Source organism: Bos indicus, chromosome 5 (genome assembly GCF_029378745.1).
Source record: "Bos indicus isolate NIAB-ARS_2022 breed Sahiwal x Tharparkar chromosome 5, NIAB-ARS_B.indTharparkar_mat_pri_1.0, whole genome shotgun sequence".
In the NCBI taxonomy this organism is placed as follows: Eukaryota; Metazoa; Chordata; class Mammalia; order Artiodactyla; family Bovidae; genus Bos; species Bos indicus.
The window spans coordinates 88,984,050-89,007,237 of record NC_091764.1 but is presented as its reverse complement, the minus strand read 5'-3'; the positions used below and the strand labels follow the sequence as shown (position 1 = coordinate 89,007,237).

Below are 23,188 nucleotides of genomic sequence, written 5' to 3'. Positions count from 1 at the left end.
GGGATCAAACCTAGGTCTCCTACTTTGCAGGCAGAGTCTTTACCAGCTGAGCTACAAGTGAAGCCCATTTGTCATAAGAAAGAACAAAATTTTGCCATTTGCAGCAACATAGACGGACTTGGAGGACAACATGCTAAAAAAGTGAAGCCAGACAGAAAGACAAATATTGTATGATATCACATATCTGTGGAATCTAAAAAATATAACAAACTAGTGAATAAGATAAAAAAGAAGCAGACTCACAGATACAGAGAACCAACCAGTGGTTACCAGCGGGGAGAGGGAAGGGGATAGGAGCAATATAGAGATAAGGGATTTTTAAAAAGGGGGAGTTATTATGGGATTATCTAAAATCACATTGTGTGAACCCTTCAAAAACTGTAAAGCACTATGGAATTTAAATACTCTTTAATTCAAATAAATAAACTTTCAAGTTAAAATCATCATCAGCCAGTATCTCTTAGCTGATGTTCAGCTCTTCAGGGGCCCAATGCACCATCTCTGCCATTTGCACAGCCACAAACCTCAGTTCAGCTGAAGAAGCAAAAATGAACATCTCTTCTTTTTTCGGTTTCACCAATTTCATGACCGTGCCCCCTTCAAGGTGGGTAATTTCTAATGTGATCAGTTTAATGCTAACTTAATGCATAGTCATTAAGATGAAACAAAATATCCTTTTTAAAATCATCTATCAATACACAAAGAAAACACTTTTTAAAATAATATAATAGCTAACCAAATATCACTATATATTTGATGTTTTAGACTCTATGAAACTTAGTTAAGTGACTAGATATATAAATCAGAAAATAAAGAAAGAAAGGAAAGGAAGAAAGGAAGTTATTTTGCATCTATTATCACTGTATGTCAGTATTTTTAATTTTTTAACACAAATTTCAATGTGAGTCAGAAAAGGATACTTGTAATTATTGTTTACGTCAGCAGATGCTGGCCAAGGTTTATACAAACTTCAGCCCTTTTATTACATGAAAGAAATGTGTTATCTCAAAATCTCAAGTTACATCAGTAATTGATGAGTAGATAATATGAGAAATAGATTCTAATTCACAGAGAAGTTTAACATTGGGTACCTGATTACCTTTCCCTACAGTTATTTACCAATTCACAGTCCAACCAAAGAGCTTCTTTCTACATCTTTCCTAACACAGAGGTGTTCCACTTTCCCCAACCCCAACATTTTCATCTTTGTCTCATAGATGGAAATGTTCGTAATAACCTAATTGAATGATGTTTTGTGCAAGATATTAAGCTAATAACTTTTCATGCCATTTAATCACTTTAAGGGCACTATTATTAGTTCCATATTATATGTGAGGAGTCAGTTTTAGAGAAGCTCAGAGAATTACTTGCAGTTGCACAGCTATTTAAGTTGTGGAACTGAGATTCAAAGCCACAGAGCTGGGTCTTTGGGATCCAAACTCTTAATCACTTGGTTGAACTTTTTCCTAGTATTGCTTTTTAAGTCACACTTATTTGACTACTAGTGAGATTGAACATCTATTTATGAAGAATTCTATCTCCAAATCCCCTTGAAGGAGAGTCAGTTTAACACAGTTATTGAAAGCATTTAACTTGATAACAGCCTCCTGGATTCATATCTGGCTTTTCCACTTACTAACCACAGCCATAAACAAACTGCTCTCTGCAATAAAGATAGCATATGCCTATCTTCTAAGGTTGTGGTAAAGAGTAGATGTGATAGATAATGTATCAAATGCTTAACTAAGTGACTGGTACAATGTAAGCAAATTAAAAAAATATGAAAGGTACCTAATAATATGTTATTGTTCATGCTGTAAGAAAGCGTATCAAACTAAAAGGCTTGGCAATAAGAGCAAATATTGTTGGGGTCAGAAAATAGAACCAGGACTGTTTTTGTGCTTGTCTGTTTATTCCTTACGGTCTATGTGCCTATTATTCTTTCATTCACAACCTTAAAAAGCATTATAATCATCTAATTGCCACCTGATTGCACCTGTTATTCCTGGGATTAAACCAAAAAGACCAGATTCATTGACTGATTTCATGTTTATTGATTTCAAACCCTATGCTAGACATTGTGATAGGCAGAACCCTGGGTCTGTCAGCTGTGTTATCATTAATATAAAAGCTACATGTTAGTGGCTGAATAGTACTGTAAACTTAAATTGACCAAGTAGTCTAATAATAAGTTAAAAACTATTATTACACAATTTCATACAATCCCTTAGAAAGTTTGGGTGAATGTACTCAGATTTCTTTTAGAGGTTCACGAACATGACACATTTTTCTTTTTCCTCAGGGCTCATCAACATACCTGCAGTGGCCCTTGGAATATTCTCCGGGGGAATAGTTATGAAAAAATTCAGAATCAGTATTTGTGGTGCTGCAAAACTTTACTTGGGATCATCGGTCCTTGGGTACCTCCTATTCCTTTCTCTGTTTGCACTGGGCTGTGAAAACTCTGATGTGGCTGGATTAACTATCTCCTACCAAGGGTATGTTTACTTATTAAGTAATCAGAGATCAGCTTGGTTAATCAAATTAATTATTATGTTTCAAAATAAGATAATATAAATTATTAAGAATCATAGCTATGTAAAGGAATTATTATTTTATTGTGGAAGAATGGACAATGCTTATAACGTGGAAGCTGTTATTGTCACCAAAATCTGTCATTTCCTTTGAATCTGAAAGTAGAAGCAAATATTAAAAAATACCAAATCCACATCTTTCTTTAGGGAAGCAACCTGATAGTCGAAAATACAGACCTTGAATTTTGCTTCTCTATTCTTAGTGAAGTGATACTGTATGAGTTATTTAATCTAGCCTCAATGTTAGTATTTTAAAAACAGAAATAACAACTGCCTTTTAAGGTTTTGTACGGCAAGATAACAGAGAAGGCGATGGCACCCCACTCCAGTACTCTTGCCTGGAAAATCCCATGGACAGAGGAGACTGGTAGGCTGCAGTCCATGGGGTCACAAAGAGTCAGACACAGCTGAGAGACTTCACTTTCACTTTTTACTTTCATGCATTGGAGAAGGAAATGGCAACCCACTCCATTATTCTTGCCTGGAGAATCCCAGGGACAGGGGGAGCCTCGTGGGCTGCCGTCTCTGGGGTCGCACAGAGTCAGACACGACTGAAGTAACTTAGCAGCAGCAGCAGCAAGGCAAGATAATACATGTGAAAGGGATTAGCACTTACCCAGCACAAAACTGAAGTGTCATTCTTGGAAACAATTGTAGTTTTTTTTTTCCTTTGAACACCTAGATACTTAGAAAACCGGAATGGTTTCTATGCTACACTTTATAGTCTTTGTCATTCAAGTCAAGGGAAATTGAAGGCGAAAATGGCTATCCCTCAACCCGGTGACGAACATGCAGCTCTTTGCAGTAGATTACGGGAGTATTTACTGATGTGTTTAGATTTATGCCATTCTGTGTGGGGGTAGCAATTAGATTTCTAAGTTTCCAGAGTCTAAAAGCTGGGTCTTGAAGAAACTACTTCATCCTTCCCCTTCAAGAATCCTCGCTATCACTCTGTCTCGGCACCCGAGTTCCCAGAGACAGTTCTCTTCATCCTCCTACCTATCTATATGTCATTTGTTTAAAAAAAAAAAAAAAAAGTATTGAGCTGCTACAGGTTGCCAAGCCAGCCTCCCTGATTTTATCTGCCTGGCTGCTAAAACTCTACCTGTTGGCTCACAGGTCAACCATCCTGATAATATATTCTGTTTCCTGATGATTCAGTTGCTTCTTGCTCACTGCTTGCTCTCCAGCCTCTTTCCACATTTATCTGTCTGGTGTTCATGTTCCAACACCTTCATTAACCTAGCTTCTCCTGTTGTTACATACATACTCAGTCATGTCTGACTCTTTGCAACCTCATGGACTACAGCCCACCTGGCTCCTCAGTCCTTGGGACTTTCCTGGCAAGAATACTGAAATGAGTTGCCATTTCCTCCTCCAGGGGATCTTCCCAACTCAGGGATTGAACCCACATGTCTTGCATTGCAAGCAGATTCTATACCACTGAGCCACAAGGGAAGCCCACATCAATTATACTTTTTGTCCTCTAAAGTGTTCAGGAAAATTAGTGAATGCAAAGTTCATATAACATTGCTTCTGGGAGTTGTCACAGCAAGAGTTAGACTTAACAGAGTGTATTGTTGCCTTGGTAACATTGAACAATATAGATCAAGAATGTTAGTTATAAACAGGAATTGCAAGAAGATTCTGGAGAGAGTAGAAGTCCTGTGCCATGTTTTCCTATTCCTAAGATCCTCATGGTGGATGGACAGTGGTCAAGTACTTTATATTTTGGAATTTAACAAACACCTTACCTTTTTATCATCTCACTTCTATCTTAAGATGCCTTTATGAAGTTTTGTTACCCTCATTTAAAGAACTGAGATTAGAAAGTTTAACTTCCTTCCAGTACAATGTTTTTTTCTATTGCATTGTGCTATCTCTAAGCCAAAAGCAAATACAGAAGTAGACAACAGACAAATTTTGAGATTTACATTAAAAATATACTCAGATGATAATAAGATTCAATATTCTTAAACAAACAAAAAAACTTCATTGAGTACTAGGTCCCTGAAAGCAGTTCGCCTTGAAAGACTGTAAGTACCGTGTAATAATGCTATCGTTGTTTAAAACTCCTCTTCTGAAATTGCTTTCCATATTTTTAAGAATATTCTCAACAACGGCAAGGATTTAACCTCCAAAACTATCTTTGTTATTGGAAGCAACCAAAGAAAAGGCAACATCTCTGGAGAAATCTCTCCCCTCCCACCACAACTATTTTGAAAGAAAAATCTCATAAATATAAACTTTCTGGCATATTTTATAAAGCTAATAATTAAAATTTTAAATAATGACTCTACTGTCAACACATTCTTCAGGAAACATATATGCAATTAATTTCTGCTTCAAGATTGTCCTAAGTGATAAATTTAATGTTACCTTCAGCAATATAAAAGAATTGACTATATAAAATAAACATGCTCTCCAGGGTTTATCCAGAGTTTCTTTGTTCCACAATGTTGGTTTGATTCCAGACATTCATTCAGGATCAATACAGAGAAGCTTTAGATATGATAGTGCAAGAAATTTCTCTTCTGCAATGATGAGAATTAAGTCTGATGCCCAAGACAAGAACTTAGAATCCAGAGTCCTGGAAGGGTTTGTCACTGACAAACATTGTGAATTTGAGCAAGTTATCTGCCTACTTTGACCCTGAATTTCCTGATTTTCCCAATAAGAAGTTAACCTAGATCATCCCCACTGTTCTTTCAGCTCTAATCTTCTATTATCTTGGCTCTACAGTATCCATAGTGGCCTGATTCTAAGTTTTCAAAGACGCACATTTGTACTTTCAGATACAGCAAAACAGTCTCAGTTAAAACTTCATGCCTTAGAGAAGAGAATAAGATAAAATATCCCCGGGTGACCTGGGTGACTTCTTAGGAGACCTAGTTAAATAGCCTCTCATTCTGCTAGAAGAAATCTCAAAAGTATTTTGTCTTTACATTTGGGGTGACCAAATCCATAGTAGTTCTACAAGATGGAATATTGTATGAGAGTTTGTTATTATATTGATACATAGTAAGAGTAATGTCATAAATTGCTCTTGAAGTTTATTCTGTTTTTCTATTTTGATAATTTTTTCCAAATCCATCATAATATAGAAAAATATTGTAACATTCTAGAGTCAGTTGCTGCTGCTGCTGCTGCTAAGTTGCTTCAGTCGTGTCCGACTCTGTGCGATCCCCATAGACTGCAGCCCACCAGGCTTCCCCGTCCCTGGGATTGTCCAGGCAAAAACACTGGAGTGGGTTGCCATTTCCTTCTCCAATGCATGAAAGTGAAAAGTGGAAGTGAAGTCGCTCAGTTGTGTCTGACTCTTATCGACCCCATGGACTGCAGCCCACCAGGCTCCTCCATCCATGGGATTTTCCAGGCAAGAGTACTGGAGTGGGGTGCCATTGCCTCAGCCAAGACAAGAATATCATGTAAAGTGGTAAACCTCTAAAGGTAATGATCAAAAGAAAGCTGTCTAAGAGTGAATTCACATTTAATGATGAGAAGCTGATATTTCTGATGACAGTTGTGTTCCCCCAGGCAAAATTTGTTGGCATTGCCATTTACATACCCAAGAACATTGATTTTTGAAAATATTAGGGTACTGCCTACTAAAAGGTAGTATTTTATATCATTACATTTTTTTTCCAGAACCAAACCTGTCTCTTATCATGAACGAGCTCTCTTTTCAGACTGCAACTCAAGATGCAAATGTTCAGAGACAAAATGGGAACCCATATGTGGTGAGAATGGAATCACGTATGCATCGGCTTGTCTTGCTGGTTGTCAAACCACCACCGGGAGTGGAAAGACTACTGTAAGAAACCTTCTTTAAAATGTGTGCCCCTGGGCGTGCAACAGTGCTTAACTATACAACCCTATGGGGGCTCAGGGACCAACCCAGGAGCAGACCACATTGATAGAATCCATGCTGTTTACTCTGCCTTTGTTCTTTTGTGCGGCGACAGGAAATAAAAGCATCACTAGTAGAATTACAGTTGTTGGAAGAATTGGGGTCAGAATGAGAATAATGAAACAGGCTGGACGAACTTTGTAATTATGTAATCTAGTTCTCTTATTTTACTAGTAAGGAATATTAGCCTCAAATGAGAAACTCTCAGCCATAAGATCATTTAATAACATCTGCCTTGGGCTCCATGTCTCCTGATCCCATGACCAGTGGTCCTTGCAGGTTTTGGAGGACAGGACAAATAGAGGCCAGTATAAGGAAGGTTAGCCCAAAAAGTCTAGACCCAGGGGTCAGAAATCCAGAGGAGGCTGATGGTTCTGAGACAGCTCTGCCTGAGATATCAAGCCAATTTGTGTAATGATGAAAAGAGTAGATGGCTGGAATCAAGGATTCCTATAGAATGTAAGAGGAAGACAGGGTTGGAAATACAGGTAGAAAACCAGTTGTGAAGAGTATCATGTACTTCAATTAAGTGTACTATGTACTTCATTAACAGATTCATTCTTCTAATCACACCTTTACAGCCCTGTCCCTAACAGACTCTTCCTTATACTCATTGTGTATAAGCCACAGTGGTCAGATGGCTTTCTGCTTGTGACTGATGAAATCTACCCGTATTTGATAGCCCCAGAGAGCTGAAAATTAAACCACACATATATTTACGTATTCTTATCCACTAGATTAAGAATGCTTGGGCAACCACTTCTATAGACAGTCTCATGCTTGTTGATTTTCCATTTACTGTTATTTTGACATTTTATTCAGAGAAGAATGGATTGGTCTCTAGCAACACTGATATTAAGACCACCCACCCATCTGAAATCTGAGCTTTAACATTCCCTTCCTTTTCTTCCTTCTTGTCTTTCCTCCACCCAACCCCCAAGTTTGGCCACTATACTCTTTGGCCTAAACCACTTGAAGGATTTTCTTTTCTTTTACTTTGGATTTGCTTTTTTTAAATTGAAGTATAATTGATTTACAATGTTGTGTTAATTACTGCAGTACAGCAAAGTGATTCAGTTATATATACATTCTTAAAATAGTTTTCCATATGATTTATCATAGGATATAAATATAGTTCTCTGTGCTATACAGTACGACCTTGTTGTTTATCCACCCTATATATAAAAACTTACATCTGCTAACCCCAGCCCCTACTCTATCCCTTCCCCAACACCCTCCTCCCTTGGCAACCGCCAATCTGTTCTCAATGTCCATGTTTCTGCTTCATAGATCGTTGAATTTTTGTCATATTTTAGAGTCCACATGTATGTGGTAACATATAGTACTTTTCTTTCTGTTTCTGATTTAACTTTATTTAGTGTGATAATCTCTAGTTGCACTGAAAGTTCTTTCTTAACTGGAGCTTCCATTTATTGAAAATGTTGCATGCCAGGGACTAAGGGAAGTGCTTTAATAAAATATTTAGACATCATAATACTCAAGTGATTGGGTATTATTTTACTTATTTTGCTCATGTGAGAATTAAAGCATTAAGATATAAGGAATCTGCCTAAACTTATGTATCTGGTGAGAGGCAAAGTCAAGATTCAAAAGCTTTTTACCTGACACTCAAAACAAAATAAAAAATCCTATATTGCTATTCCTCTTCGAAAAGGAAACACCACTATTATTTCATTTTTTACCTAAAAATTCACAAAGTCTTTTGTAATAAAAAAAAATGACAACTCATTACATGTACACATTCACACATGAAACTTACAGAAATAAACAATGAGAGATTATGAAAGTTGCCTCTTTATCCAAGATTTAGTTGGGTTTTACTTATCAAGGTTTTTCTTTCCTTCTCATAATCACTATATATTCTTTGATATCTTCAAACTGTGCCCATTTATTTAACAAATTTTTACTAAGCACTTAAATTGAGGGCCTATTGTTAAGCCTACATGTACAATGATAGGAGAAGGCAGTGGCAACCCTCTCCAGTACTCTTGCCTGGAAAATCCCATGGACGGAGGAGCCTGGTAGGCTGCAGTCCATGATGTCGCTAAGAGTCAGACACGACTGAGCGACTTCACTTTCACTTTTCACTTTCATGCATTGGAGAAGGAAATGGCAACCCACTCCAGTGTTCTTGCCTGGAGAATCCCAGGGATGGGGAAGCCTGGTGGGCTACCGTCTATGGAGTCACACAGAGTCGGACAAGACTGAAGTGACTTAGCAGCAGCAGCAGCAGCAGTACAATGATAACAAAGCAAAGAGTTTCTGCCAGAAGTTATATTCTAGTGGGGATATGTAGTTTAGAATTAAATGGTTATATAATATCTTGATAAAAAGTAATAAATGCTGTGAGGAAAACAAGTTAGAATAACAGTGTGGAGAGATGGAGGTACTGTTTTGAATGGGTGGTTTTGAAAGCTCTCTCTAATGAACTATCTGAGCAGAGACCTGAAGTGTATGTGCCAACCATGTAACCCCCTAGAAAAATTACCCAACAGAGAAAGCAGGAAGACCATGAGGCCTGCCTGGACTCACAACGTTTGAGGGCTGGCAAGGGTCCCCTGAGAACTCATGAAGTAGAGGGAGAAGGGGAAGATCACGGAGCAATGAGATCAGAGTGGGATTGAGGAAGTGCATCGTGGATAGTGTGGAAGCCGCTCTAAGGACTTGGGATTTTATCCAAGTACAATGAGAAGCCATTGGAAAGTTGAGAATAGTGAAGCAATCTGACTGCCATTTTTAAAGTCTCAATTGGGTTATTGGAGAAAAGAGACCAGAGCCAGGTAAGAGTAGAAACAGGTCAAGCACAAAGAGACCATGGTGGCTTAGATTTAGATGTGGTAGGAGGAAGGTAAGGTAGCATTGGATTTGGTGAGATTTGCTTAGAGATGTTCAGTAGGATCAATAGTTTGTAGACCATCTGCTCTTTGGGTACTGAAATGTTTTCTCTCTCGATTTCACTTTGCTTGATACAGTCTAACACAGAAAAATAAAATTTTCCCCACTATTTGTGTTATAAATGTATACTATAAAATCATTTAAAATAAATTTTTGTCTTTAATGTTATATACTATTTACCTCCATAATTGGATTTTTCCCTACTGTGTTACAGGTATTTAATAACTGTACCTGTGTGGGACTTGCAGCCTCAAAATCAGGAAATTCCACAGGCATGGTGGGCAGATGTCAAAAAGATAATGGATGTGCCAAAATGTTTCTGTATTTCCTCGTAATTGCAGTCATCACATCCTATACTTTGTCTGTAGGCGGGATACCTGGATACATATTGCTTCTGAGGTGAACCTTGAATCTCCTGCCCCAATTTTAATAGAAGACACCCCGTGACCATCTACAGCGGTGACTTCCAACGCTGCTCTGTGGAGTCGTGATTCCTTACAGCACTCTCAGGAAACTTGTTCCACTTTTATGCTTTTCTCCCTTTAGGTTTTTATTCAAAAATGTGGTTGGATAGGAATTTTTTCTATTGTAATATAATTTATGCTTGAACATTTTTTTATTGGCTCTCCTCTCACAAATCAATGCAATATACACATAAATTTAGATGTTAAAATACTAGTTTTATAACGAGTATTCTCAGTGGTAAAAGTTTCCTCCTCTTTGAATTAGTATTGGAATTTTTACTGTTATACAACTGATCAAAATCACATAAAGATATTACAAATTGTTAAACATGAAAAGTCACTGTTTATTGTAAGTCAATCTTTTATGAGATGGATTAGGTGACTGAAATTAATTCACACATCAAAGGATTATTTTTCTAAATGAAGCTAATCAAAATAGCATATATATTTTTAATTTCCCACAGCTTATATTATAGAAATTGATTAGGAATATTTATATAAAATAGGACCAAACATCCACAAATCTGTTTTCATAAAAGGGTTTTTTAAAAATTATTTATTAGTTATTAAATTTTGGGCTGTGGCACAAGGCATGCAAGATCTTAGTTCCCCAAACATGCATCCCCTTCCCTAGATCACCAGGGAAGCCCCTCATAAAAGGATTTAATGGGAACATAAGATCTTGGTGCTTTCAAATGGAAGCATAGGTTTAGTGGGAAAGCATTACACCAGAAGTCTCAGACCAGGATCATTCTCCGCAGGTACCTGTTTCTTCAACCTTTTCTTATGTAGTGCCAAGTAGTCACCTGGGCCTCATGAATAAACAGGTGAACAGAGGAAGAGTTTTCCTCACCACCAGCCCATAAATGAACCACACTTTATTTTGATGCTAGAAAGAAACATGTTTGCTTAAAGGAGAAAAGTTGTAATTTTTGATTATTTTAAAGCAGAGATTAAATATTACGCGTATGAAGAATTTACTACCATGGTCAACACTCAGTAGTTATCATATATCCTCATGGTTATTGCTATTAAAATCCATCAGTTCAAGCTACATGTGCATACAAGGTCGCTATGTTGTCTCCAGCTCGGACACCTCATGGACTATAGCCTACAAGGCTTCTCTGCCCATGGGAGTTCCAAGGCAAGAATGTTGGAATGGGTTGCCACTTCCTTCTCCAGCAGAACTTCCCAAGCCAGGGATCGAACCAGGATCTCCTGCATTGACAGGCAGATTCTTTACCACGACCAGGAAAGTCCCAATTCAAGTTATACAGTCATTTTATTAAAGATGCTCCTGTTATTTTAGACAATCTTGTACATGGCTGGTAAATTCAGATCCACACTACTTACCAAAAGCACTCAGCATGTCACAGTGATTTTAATTTAACTTAAGTCAGTAGGGTCCCATGGTTTTAAACCAAAACCCACAAAAACTAGCTATAGTTCATTAATCCTTTATTGTGCCCCATAATCTTACAAATTGTTAGAATTATTCCCTGTCTTTGCTACTGTACTAATAAAATTTGATTTTACTTTACCTAACACCATTTGAATATGTCATGTAAGTGATTTATCTTTTAGAAATATTAACTAAAAATCCAATACATTGCATATAATGGAACATGGCTTCTACATAATTTGCTTTCCCTATGCTAGAATATGTGTATTCTCCATAAATGCTACTTGAATTCTGAGATTCTACATTCAGTAGCCAAAAAATAATAATAATAATAATGACTAAATTAAAAAAAATATTATACAAAAAAGATTTGTGGATGTTTGGTCCTATTTTCTTTCCTAACCAATTTCTATTATATAAGCTGTGGGAAATTAAAAATACATACAATATTTTGATTAGTTTAATTTTAGAGAAACCTAGTGGTAATCCTTTGACATGTGAATTAATTTCAAAGTAACCTAATCCACCTCATTAAAGACTGATTTATAATAAACTGACTTTACTATATGCTTTAATGTACTATTTTTTGTAATAGTGCGTTTATTGTTTATAGGTGCATTAAACCACAACTTAAGTCTTTTGCCCTGGGTATCTACACCTTAGCAGTAAGAGTTCTTGGTAAGTATAATCTATGCTTAAATTGTTGTAGCCATTATATTTTAATTGTCTTCTAAATATTTTTACAGAATTATGACACATAACTAAATGATGTAGGTAGTAGATTCATGTTCTTCTAATTTTCTTCCCCCCTTTATGTCTTTCTTCTCTCCCTCTTTTCCAAGAATACTCTCTTCCTTTTTTCCAGAAATATTTATTGAGAATCAATGATGTACCCATAATAAAGTGATCTTATGAGAGTAATGACATTTTTTATAACAATCTTGCCTCTTCTATAGTACTAATCTAGTCTCAAAAAACCCATTGCTATTATAAAAGAGCCCTCTGAAAGGAAAGCAAAAAATGAATCAGTAAGAAAATCTGAATTCTAAATGTAATTTCTTAAATTATTAAATGAAAGGAATTCTTTTGAGCTACTTTCAATGCTAGGATATATCACTGGTAGAAAGATCATTCAAACAGTCAAAGCAGTATGGCTTGGAGTTCAATTTCTTAAATGTAATTGGAATGATTTTTTATGACTATTAGAATTTTCAATATTCATTAGTTAAAACCTACAGAAAACAGAGTGAATAAGTCAAATTAGGTTTCGTCCTTCAAGAGTTTATATTCTAAAGAAGAAAGGGAAACCATTGAAAACATTCCTCTGGGCTTCCCTGGTGGCTCACACAGTAAAGAATTTGCCTGCAATGAGAGACTTGGGTTTGATCCCTGGGTTGGAAAGATTCCTGGAGGAGGGCATGGCAACCCACTCCAGTATTCCTGCCTGGAATATCCCCATGGACAGAAGAGTCTGGTGGGCTACATTCCATGGAGTCGCAAAGAGTCGGAGACGACTGAGCGACTGAGCGACTGAGCACAGCACAGCAATTTGACAGAGAGGAGCTACTTGGGAGAAAAATAAAAATTCAGAGTTTTAAATAAATGGGTTTATGTAACTTGGGATATAAAAAGGATATAAAAGGATATCTGATATAAAAAGGGATATATGCAAAGATACCATATAATCCTTGGAAAACAATAAAAATGGAGGTCTATGCCATCATAGTTGGCTCAAATTCTCAATATTAAAACAGAGATTATCTAGAAAAAAGGTTATTGAGTCTGAAGTACATCCCAGGCTGTAATTAGTCTATTTACCTCCTTTTGGGAACATAGAGGTAACCACAGTGTGAAACATATCTTAAAGAAATAATTCATAAAGTTGACCCCATAAAATGAAAATACATTTAATCATATATGATATCATTTATTGCTGTTATTTAGTTGCTATATCATATCCAACTCCTTAGTGACCCCATGGACTGTAGCCCTCCAGACTCCTCTGCCCATGGGTTTCTCCAGCAAGAATACTGGAGTGGGTTGCCCTGCCCTCCTCCAGGGAATCTTCCCAACTCAGGGATCAAACCCATGTCTCCCGTGTTCGTGCACTGGCAGGCAGATTCTGTACCACCGAGCCACCTGGGAAGCCCCATGTATCATTTATATATAGAACCTAAAAAATGAAGCAAACTAGTTAATATAACTCCCCAAAAGGCAGACTCAGATATAGAGAACTAATGGTCACCAGTGATAGGGGGCAATATTGGGGTGAGGGAGTGAGATGTAAACTACTGGGTGCAGGATAGGCTCAAGGGTCTATTGCATAACATGGGAAATATAGCCAATACTTTGTAAATACTGTAAATTAAAAGGAACTTCCAAAAAATAAAAATATAATTAAAAATGAAAAAATAGCATAAAGAAAATGAAAAACTACATATGGTATTTTTTTTACAATCTATATAACAGATGAGTGGCTAACATCCTATTATATGAAGAATGCCTAGGTACTGAAAAAAAAAAGATCAAAGCTCTAAGAGAAAAGTGGCAGCAGCGGTTTAGTTGCTAAGTCGTGTCCGACTCTTGCGACCCCATGGACTGAAGCCTGCAGGCTCCTCTGCCCGTGGGATTCTCCAGGCAAGAATACTGGACTGGGTTGCTATTTCCTTCTCTAGGGGATCTTCCCAATCCAGGAATTGAACCCAGGTCTCGTATATTGCAGGCAGATTCTTTACTGACTGAACTGTGAGAGAAGCCCAAAAGTGGGTAAAAGATATAAACAACCTGTTTCACGGAAAAATAAATGGATACGTCTTAATATATAAAAAGATGGTCAAGGCCCTTCATAAGAAGAAGAGTACAAACTAAAGCTATGCTAAGATACTGATTCTTACTTGACAGACAGGAAAATCACCAAATGTTGTTTGTTACGTATTATAATACAAATAGAAAATCGATACACTCATACATTGCTATTGTGAAAATTATACTATTGCTGGAGAAGGACATTTGGCAATAACTAAAAAAATTACATCTAGATTTATGTTTTGACCTAGCAATCCTACTTCTAGCAATTGATGCCTAAAAATGACCTCGTGAAAGTTTGAATTGTAATCTTACGGAGGGTCCAATCATTGTGGCATTATTTATAATAGTAAAAGGCTACAAGCAGTCTAAATGTACATCAATATTAGACTGGTTAAATAAACTATAGTAAACCCACATAAGGGAATACTTTACAGCTGTATGGACAAATGGGGAAAAAATCTCTAATGTTACCAAGTTTATTAGTCAGTACAGACTGTCATAATAACAATACACCATGGACTGAGGGGCCTAAACAATAGAAGTTACTGCCTCATAGTTCCGAAGGCTGCCAAGTCCAGGATCAATGTGCCAACAGACTGGTGTCTGGTGAGACCTCTCTTCCTGATATGTAGATGGCTACCTTCTCACTGTGCATTCACACAACCTTTTCTCTGTGCGCAGACAGCAGTCTTTGGTCCCTCTTCCTCTTCTTATAAGGACAGTATATACACTACGATGCATAAAATGGGCTTCCCAGATGGTGCTAGTGGTAAAGAACCTGTCTGCCAATGCAGGAGACATAAGAGATGCAGGTTCAATTCCCGGGTTGGAAAGATCCCCTGGAAGAAGGCATGGCAACCCACTCTGGTGTTCTTGCCTGGAGAATCCCATGGACAAGGGAGCCCAGCAGGCCACAGGCCATAGGGTCGCAAAAAGTCAGACATGACTGAAGGACTTAGCATGCACGAATGTAGAAAATAGATAACTAATGAGAGCCTGAGGGCTTCCCTGATAGTTCAGTTGGTAAAGAATCTGCCTGCAATGCAGGAGACCCCAGTTCAGTTCCTGGGTTGGGAAGATCCTCTGCAGAAGGGATAAGCTACCTACTCCAGTATTCTTGGGCTTCCCTTGTGGCTCAGCTGGTAAAGAATCTTCCTGCAATGTGGGAGACCTGAGTTTGATCCCTGGGTTGGGAAGAACCCCTGGAGAAGGGAACAGCTGCCCACTTCAGTACTCTGGCCTGGAGAATCCCATGAACTACAGTCCATGGGGTCATAAAGAGTAGGACACAACTAAATGACTTTCACTTTCAATGAGAACTTACTGTATAGCACAGATATACTGTATAGCAGATATATATACAGATATACTGTATATTCTGTATAGCACAGAACTTACTGTATAACTCTACTCAGCGGTCTGTGGTGACCTAAATGGGAAGAAAATCCAAAACATACAGCTGATTCATTTTGCTATCCAGCAGAAACTAACACAACTTTGTAAAGAAACTATATAATAATTTTTTTTGTTTAATGGCAGCCTCCCTATCAGATTAGGGCTTCACTCTTACGACCTCATTTAACCTTGATTATCTCCTTAATTATTTTGCTTCCACATGCAATCATATTGGGAGTTAGGACTTCAACTTATAAATTGTGGAGAGACACAATTCATAACAAATGATCTCCAGGATATGCAACTAAGTTTAAGAAAGCAAAATGTAGAAAATTGTATACAGTATGATACATTTGGTGTAAGTATAGAAAGGTGAAAATATTATACACACGCACAGGTATTCATATTTGCTCTTGTTAACAAGAAACAATGGAAGCATAAACTAAAAATGAATAATAATTTTTTTTAAGTTGCCTGTTAGGGAAGAAAGAAAAAAACAGGGGGAGAGAACAGGATGGAAATGAGACTTTGTAAATATAGTTGTCGTATAATTTTTAGTTTGAAAGAATACAAAAACTTTATATCGTTTTAAATAATTAAAAGAACCAAAAAAATTCTTAAAACAAATCAAAACTAACTGTATATTACAGGATGAAAAACCATATAGAAAAAACATTAAACTACATGAAAAACAGAATTACTATGAATTCCCCATTGCTTCAGTACATTTTATAGTATTGTTTTTTATAGTAACTTTAGCATTGTTATGTTAAAGCTATTATATATTTTAAGATAAAGCAGATGTTATGTTAATATCATTAGGAATCAATATTTTCAGCATAATAGAAAAGTGATAAAAGCATAAAATATTGTAAGTAAAATTCATTAATTTAAACTTAAAATGTCAATATGAATTCATACGGTTTTATTTCAAAATAATGTGTATTTTACAACTCTGTCTCCTGAAAAATCTAGAATCTATTTAGCCCAGGAGACATGAGCACCCATAGCAATGAGTCCGTGGTATCTAAATATCATTGCTCAATAAAGAAACCATAGGACCTTGGAAAACTGACCCAGGTCTAGGTTAGAAAATACATACTGTGATTGTGGGACAACTTTTGGTGCAAGAAAGTGAGAAAGCTATCACAGGGGCATGTCAAAAGGACGCAGGAACAACCTGAGGGCCTTGGTCCAGTATGGAATTTAGAAAGATGGTAACAATAACCCTGTGTACGAGACAGCAAAAGAGACACTGATGTATAGAACAGTCTTATGGACTCTGTGGGAGAGGGAGAGGGTGGGGAGATTTGGGAGAATGGCAATGAAACATGTATAATATCATGTATGAAACGAGTCGCCAGTCCAGGTTCGATGCACGATACTGGATACTTGGGGCTGGTGCACTGGGACTACCCAGAGGGATGGTATGGGGAGGGAGGAGGAAGGAGGGTTCAGGATGGGGAACACAGGTATACCTGTGGCAGATTCATTTCGATATTTGGCAAAACCAATACAATATTGTAAAGTTAAAAAATAAAATTAAATTAAAAAAATACTATTATATTAATATATAACAATCATTGTAATAGCTGCAATGTCTCAAAATACACTGAATAAAAAAAGATATAAATTTGTAATGATACCTAAGTAATTTTGAAGAATACTGGGACACTAATTCATTATTCTTAAAACAGGAAAGAATTGAACATTTACCCTGCCTTCCTTCTACTAATTGTATTTCAAAGTAACCAAGTAAATAATGATGAAGATAAGTTATTTTATAGAGAAATCTTAAATTATTTACACAAGAAATAATATAATTTTGAGAAATCTGTTTTGCACACTTATCAATATTTGCTAAAAGCTATCGACAGAATGATCTCTGTTTGTTTCCAAGGCAAACCATTCAATATCACAGTAATCCAAGTCTATGCCCCAACCAGTAATGCTGAAGAAGCTGAAGTTGAACGGTTCTATGAAAACCTACAAGACCTTTTAGAACTAACACCCAAAAAAGATGTCCTTTTCATTATAGGGGACTGGAATGCAAAAGTAGGAAGTCAAGAAACACCTGGAGTAACAGGCAAATTTGGCCTTGGAATACGGAATGAAGCAGGGCAAAGACTAATAGAGTTTTGCCAAGAAAATGCACTGGTCATAACAAACATCCTCTTCCAACAACACAAGAGAAGACTCTAAACATGGACATCACCAGATGGTCAACACCGAAATCAGATTGATTATATTCTTTGCAGCCCAAGATGGAGAAGCTCTATACAGTCAGCAAAAACAAGACCAGGAGCTGACTGTGGCTCAGACCATGAACCCCTTATTGCTAAATTCAGACTTAAATTGAAGAAAGTAGGGAAAACCACTAGACCATTCAGGTATGACCTAAATCAAATCCCTTATGATTATACAATGGAAGTGACAAATAGATTTAAGGGCCTAGATCTGATAGATAGAGTGTCTGATGAACTATGGAATGAGGTTCGTGACATTGTACAGGAGACAGGGATCAAGAGCATTCCCATAGAAAAGAAATGCAAAAAAGCAAAATGGCTGTCTGAGGAGGCCTTACAAATAGCTGTGAAAAGAAGAGAAGCGAAAAGCAAAGGAGAAAAGGAAAGAAAGATATAAACATCTGAATGCAGAGTTCCAAAGAATAGCAAGAAGAGATAAGAAAGCCTTTTTCAGCGATCAATGCAAAGAAATAGAGGAAAACAACAGAATCAGAAAGACTAGGGATCTCTTCAAGAAAATCAGAGATACCAAAGGAACATTTTATGCAAAGATGGGCTCGATAAAGGACAGAAATGGTATGCACCTAACAGAAGCAGAAGATATTAAAAAGAGGTGGCAAGAATACACAGAAGAACTGTACAAAAAAGATCTTCACGACCCAGATAATCACGATGGTGTGATCACTGACCTAGAGCCAGACATCCTGGAATGTGAAGTCAAGTGGGCCTTAGAAAGCATCACTATGAACAAAGTTAGTGGAGGTGATGCTTTTGAACTGTGGTGTTGGAGAAGACTCTTGAGAGTCCCTTGGACTGCAAGGAGGTCAATTAGTCCATCCTAAAGGAGATCAGTCCTGGGTGTTCATTGGAAGGACTGATGCTGAAGCTGAAACTCCAATACTTTGGCCACCTCATGCGAAGAGTTGACTCATTGGAGAAGACTCTGATGCTGGGAGGGACTGAGGGCAGGAGGAGAAGGGGACGACAGAGGATGAGATGGCTTGATGGCATCACCGACTCAATGGGCATAAGTTTGAGTGAACTCCGGGAGTTGGTGATGGACAGGGAACCCTGGCGTGCTGTGATTCATGGGGTCACAGAAAGTCGGACACGACTGTGCAACTGAACTAAACTGAACAAAGAATGACTCTCAGAAACCACATTCTGTCCCAAATTCACTTCTTTGGAAATAGCAGGGCCTCTCCAGGAGACCAGAATGTGGTTTCTGAGAGTCATTCTTTGTAGGCTAACCAAAAAGATATGCATATATTTTTAATGGCAATTATTTGTTTTTCTCACAGCAGGAATCCCATCTCCCATATATTTTGGAGTTCTGATTGATACTTCATGCCTCAAGTGGGGATTTAAAAGATGTGGAAGTAAAGGATCCTGTAGATTGTATGATTCAAATGCTTTCAGGTATCGTATCAAACAATTTCCTAAATCTCATTGCTACCACATGCCAGGTTTGCAAGAGACAACCGGCACGAATAATCCTCACATAGTTTCATCATTTGTAAAGAAAAGGAGAATCTAATCCAGAAGTTTGTTCTGTGTTATAGAATAATTCTATTATTATCTGACCATTTGGCTAGATCTTTTGTTTTCTTTCATTCTTAATCTTGACTCCCATCATTTAAAAAAGATAAGACAGAAGATTTCAGAATAGAGTAGGATTTTCAAAGTTTATGCACACAACTCAGTTAAGTCCCTGAAACTCAGAAGCATTTAGATTTAGGTCACATTTGGGGTTTAATTCTTTCCCCCCTGCCCCCGCCAAACTGAGCCAAACTGTCCCATTTACGTCAGATATAATCCCCCTGGGCAAGATTTGGATTTGGCTCTAAATCTGTCCGGCTTCTATTGCCAAACTGATGTTCAATTATTCCAGTACTTGAAATGCATAAAAGTAAAAGGTTTTCTCTATGTGTGTACGGGGTTGAGGGCATGGATTTTTCACTATGGTATCATTCAGTGCAATTCAGCAAACATTTAGTCCCCTTATTGCTTCAATGGCTTAAAAGCAAGGAGGACTTTTTTTTTTTTTCCAATTTACATGCTGAGTATTCTCTAGAAAAATAAACAGTGCTAAACCCTGGAAGTTGGAAGTTGGATGTGAATTGAGCTGACCATCTCAAATAAATTTGCTTGACTTAATAGGCTTTGATGATATGTGAGAAATTTATGTTGGTCTTTGAAAGACACCTGATCTATGAGGAAAATTGGCACTTTATTCACATTTACCCAGGCTATATTTTCTGTAAAGACAATGTAACTCAGAGACTGTGAGTGTACATACAAGGTGACCAGCATGAATAATTCAACCTGTGCTTTCAGACTTTCATGTCTTAGGATCTAATAGAACTAAAGGCTTCTCATGGAAGATACTGATGTAAACCTCTGGTTTGCTTAGGTCACTCTAGTGTACTGAGATCTCCAATTCCCCCTTAATGTCACTTCTTGCAGTTTTTCTGTAGGAGTGAATTTGGGCAAGTTTCAAGGGGAGGATAACCATATAATTTATCATTCAAATTTGGATATTTTTGACAAGGAAAGGGGGCAGATTGACCTGCGACAACACTAGCTGATGCTAGCTTATGCTGGGACTGTTCTAAGCAAACAGGTATATAGTCACCTGGTCTAAGGAAATAAGTTACAGAGAGGATGGAAAGGATTATATAATTAGCAGTAACTGAAAATGATGGTACTACTAAAAATTTGCTTTATATTAGCTTACTGCCTTCAATAGTCTGTCAAATGTTCACAGAAAGGCCTTTTATAGCCACTGAATCGGCATTCTTAAAGAAAACCATCCTCATGATAGTTTTACTGATATTGACTGATTTCATTGATATTGATATTTTGGGATATTACTATATTTTATTTAAAATTGGATAGCTACAATAATTAAGACTGAGATTCTGTCTTCTTCTAGACATATATATCTGGGACTAACCATGATGCTTGGCATAATGTCCATTTTCCTAAGTACTGCAGTGCTTTTCACTTTAAAAAAAAATTATGTTTCAAAACACCGAAGCTTCAGAACCAAGAGAGAAAGAACAATGGTGTCAACAAGAATCAGGAAGGAGAATTGTACTACAAGTGATCATTTGCTACAACCCAACTATTGGCCAGGCAAGGAAACACAACTTTAGAAAAATGGTGGTGACTTGAAGCCATGTTTTCTGATTTCTGGAAATTCTGCAAACCAATTTTAATCAGAAGGGTTTTAAGTGTGTGAATTCTTTCTCCTTTCAAAAAGCTGTCTACTTTGTTTTTGATACTGTACCTGATAACAAATATAATTAATCATGTTATAGAAGATGTAGATGGTAAAGTTAATCTTAAATGTTTTAATTTATAAACAAATTCCTTATATTATTTACTCATTCTGCTGAATTTTTTCTCTGCCCATTGACATATTAGCTGTACTTCTAGTAGAACAATTGTCAATTTAATTTAATGGCTGTATGTAATTTCCAAACTGACATACTTGCCTGGGATTAGAGAATACTTAAGGAAAAACATTAAACATTTTGCATGTGTGTTCAGTTACTCAGTTGTATCTGACTCTCTGCAACCCCACAGACTGTAGCCCGCCAGGCTCCTCTGGTCCATGGAATTTTCCAGGCAAGGCCTCTAGAGTAGGTTGCCATCATTTCCTATGCCGGGGGATCTTCCTGACCCAGGGACTGAACGTGTGTCTCTATTGTCTCGTGCACTAGCAGAGTAGATTCTTTGCTACTAGCATGACCTACCTAAGAAACATCATCCTTCAAATATCAACTCAATAATGATGTTTGGATAGAGTAAGAACATGTAGAGGAAGATTTCATTTTAAGCTCCTTTCTTTTGAAATACAGTAACTGATATAGATTACTATATCAATCTATATAGTATCTATTTGCTCTATCATTGCAAATGATCTTGGAGGATTCGAATTTTGAATTACTAACTCTTCTGCTGTTCATTATTTCTACTTTTTGTGTGAGATTTTTTTTAAGTGACCATAGTTGTGAAGTAATAAAATTTATATGCTTTCCTGTCCTTCTATGAATTTAATGGAGTAAAAAATATTGTTCATACTGCCCACATTTTAAAGTCTATAAGTAGCTCCAGACTTATGACTGTGACATGGTACTGATATATATTTGAAATTTCTGAAAATCTACAGTGAACTTATATATTATGATAGGAACACAGAGTGATGGGTTGGGTGGTGGTGGGTATGGTCCCTTTTGGTGCCCTTCCTGGCATCTGTCTCAAGGTTTCCGGATGGGGAGGTACCACTGGTACACCCTGCCATATAGTTCTCTGTCTGCAACTGAAAAAGTCAAGCCAGGCATTTCCTCTTGACTGACGTCCTGGTCTTGCTCTCACTAAAACTAGCAGATTCAGCAGTCCGCCATCTCTAATCTTCAGCTCTGCGATGTGTTACGTCTTCCTCTATCACAGCTGCACCCTGGGAGGGGCCTGACCTTCCCAAGAAACACAGACTTAGGTAGATCCACCCCTCCCCACAAGTAAAGTCTTGTTCTTAGCAGCCTTCAGAAAACACAAACAGGGAACTCCCAACAACATGCCTTTTTGAAGTATTTCTTAGGAGACCAAGTTAAACAAAAAGGTCCAGCTGAGAAATGCAGTCACCTTACTCACATAGTTCAAGGATCATATAGTACAGACAAAAAGGTTTATAGTCTCTAAATTTCCCCCCTTATGTACCAGTCCTGAGAATATGATGAATGGAAAAAACCAGAGATGAAAAGTGTGGGGGTGGAGAACAGAAAAAACTTCTTTAAATATATATTAATTTTTCCCTTTTATTTGAATTGGTGGTACAAGATTATTTCCTATTTTGCTATTTTTTTAAATGAACATAGACTGGTTTTGTTTCTAGAAGGCCTACTTTAAACCTGCTGCTGCTGCACTAATTTGTGAGCAAAAATCCCTTTTGTTGTCTCAGTATCAGTCTTACCCATAACAAATATTTACTGAATGGGTGAGTAGGTACACTTGTCAAGAGTTTTCTTTGTAGAGATGTAATTAAAATTCAAGTTCCTCATCCTGTCTCCCACATCCTCTTTATTTTTCAAAGCCTTTGTAGCAATATCCTGAAAAATAACTTCTTTGCAAGTAAATTTCTAAACAGGATCCTATCCAATGTACTCCTGAATGACTTGAAAAATAAAAATTAGCATAAAGGATATTTATAATGACTTTTTCATAAAAACACCAACTGTCAACAAAAAGCATATTTTTATGCATACCCATTACTTGAACAGTGGAATTATACATACTAAATTCAGCTGTATGGTATAGGAGGATATCATTTAGGTCAAAGTGAATTTAGTAAAAGGAACCTTGATGCTTTAGATGAGTAAATTCATCTGACAGAAGAAAAGAGATTTTTTTATGGCTCAGAAAATAAATGATTTTTTTTTTTTTTTTTT

The 23,188-nt window shown here is 37.1% G+C and overlaps 1 protein-coding gene across 3 annotated transcripts in view; it reads left to right on the top strand.

Moving 5' to 3' along the window:
• Nucleotides 1-22,896, top strand: part of SLCO1C1 (solute carrier organic anion transporter family member 1C1) — an 82,950-nt gene extending 60,054 nt beyond the window's left edge. For 2 of the 3 annotated variants that reach the window (XM_019961480.2, XM_070789994.1), the window contains 6 exons: nucleotides 2,303-2,498; nucleotides 6,243-6,408; nucleotides 9,635-9,819; nucleotides 11,900-11,964; nucleotides 19,037-19,154; nucleotides 20,671-22,896. In XM_019961480.2, the coding sequence (XP_019817039.2) occupies nucleotides 2,303-2,498; nucleotides 6,243-6,408; nucleotides 9,635-9,819; nucleotides 11,900-11,964; nucleotides 19,037-19,154; nucleotides 20,671-20,893 (953 nt within the window). In that variant the 3' untranslated portion in view covers nucleotides 20,894-22,896. Of the gene's footprint in view, nucleotides 1-2,302; nucleotides 2,499-6,242; nucleotides 6,409-9,634; nucleotides 9,820-11,899; nucleotides 11,965-19,036; nucleotides 19,252-20,670 lie in introns of all 3 variants that reach the window. The other variant, XM_019961481.2, reaches the window with a different exon arrangement.
• The last annotated feature ends 292 nt before the right edge of the window (nucleotides 22,897-23,188 follow it).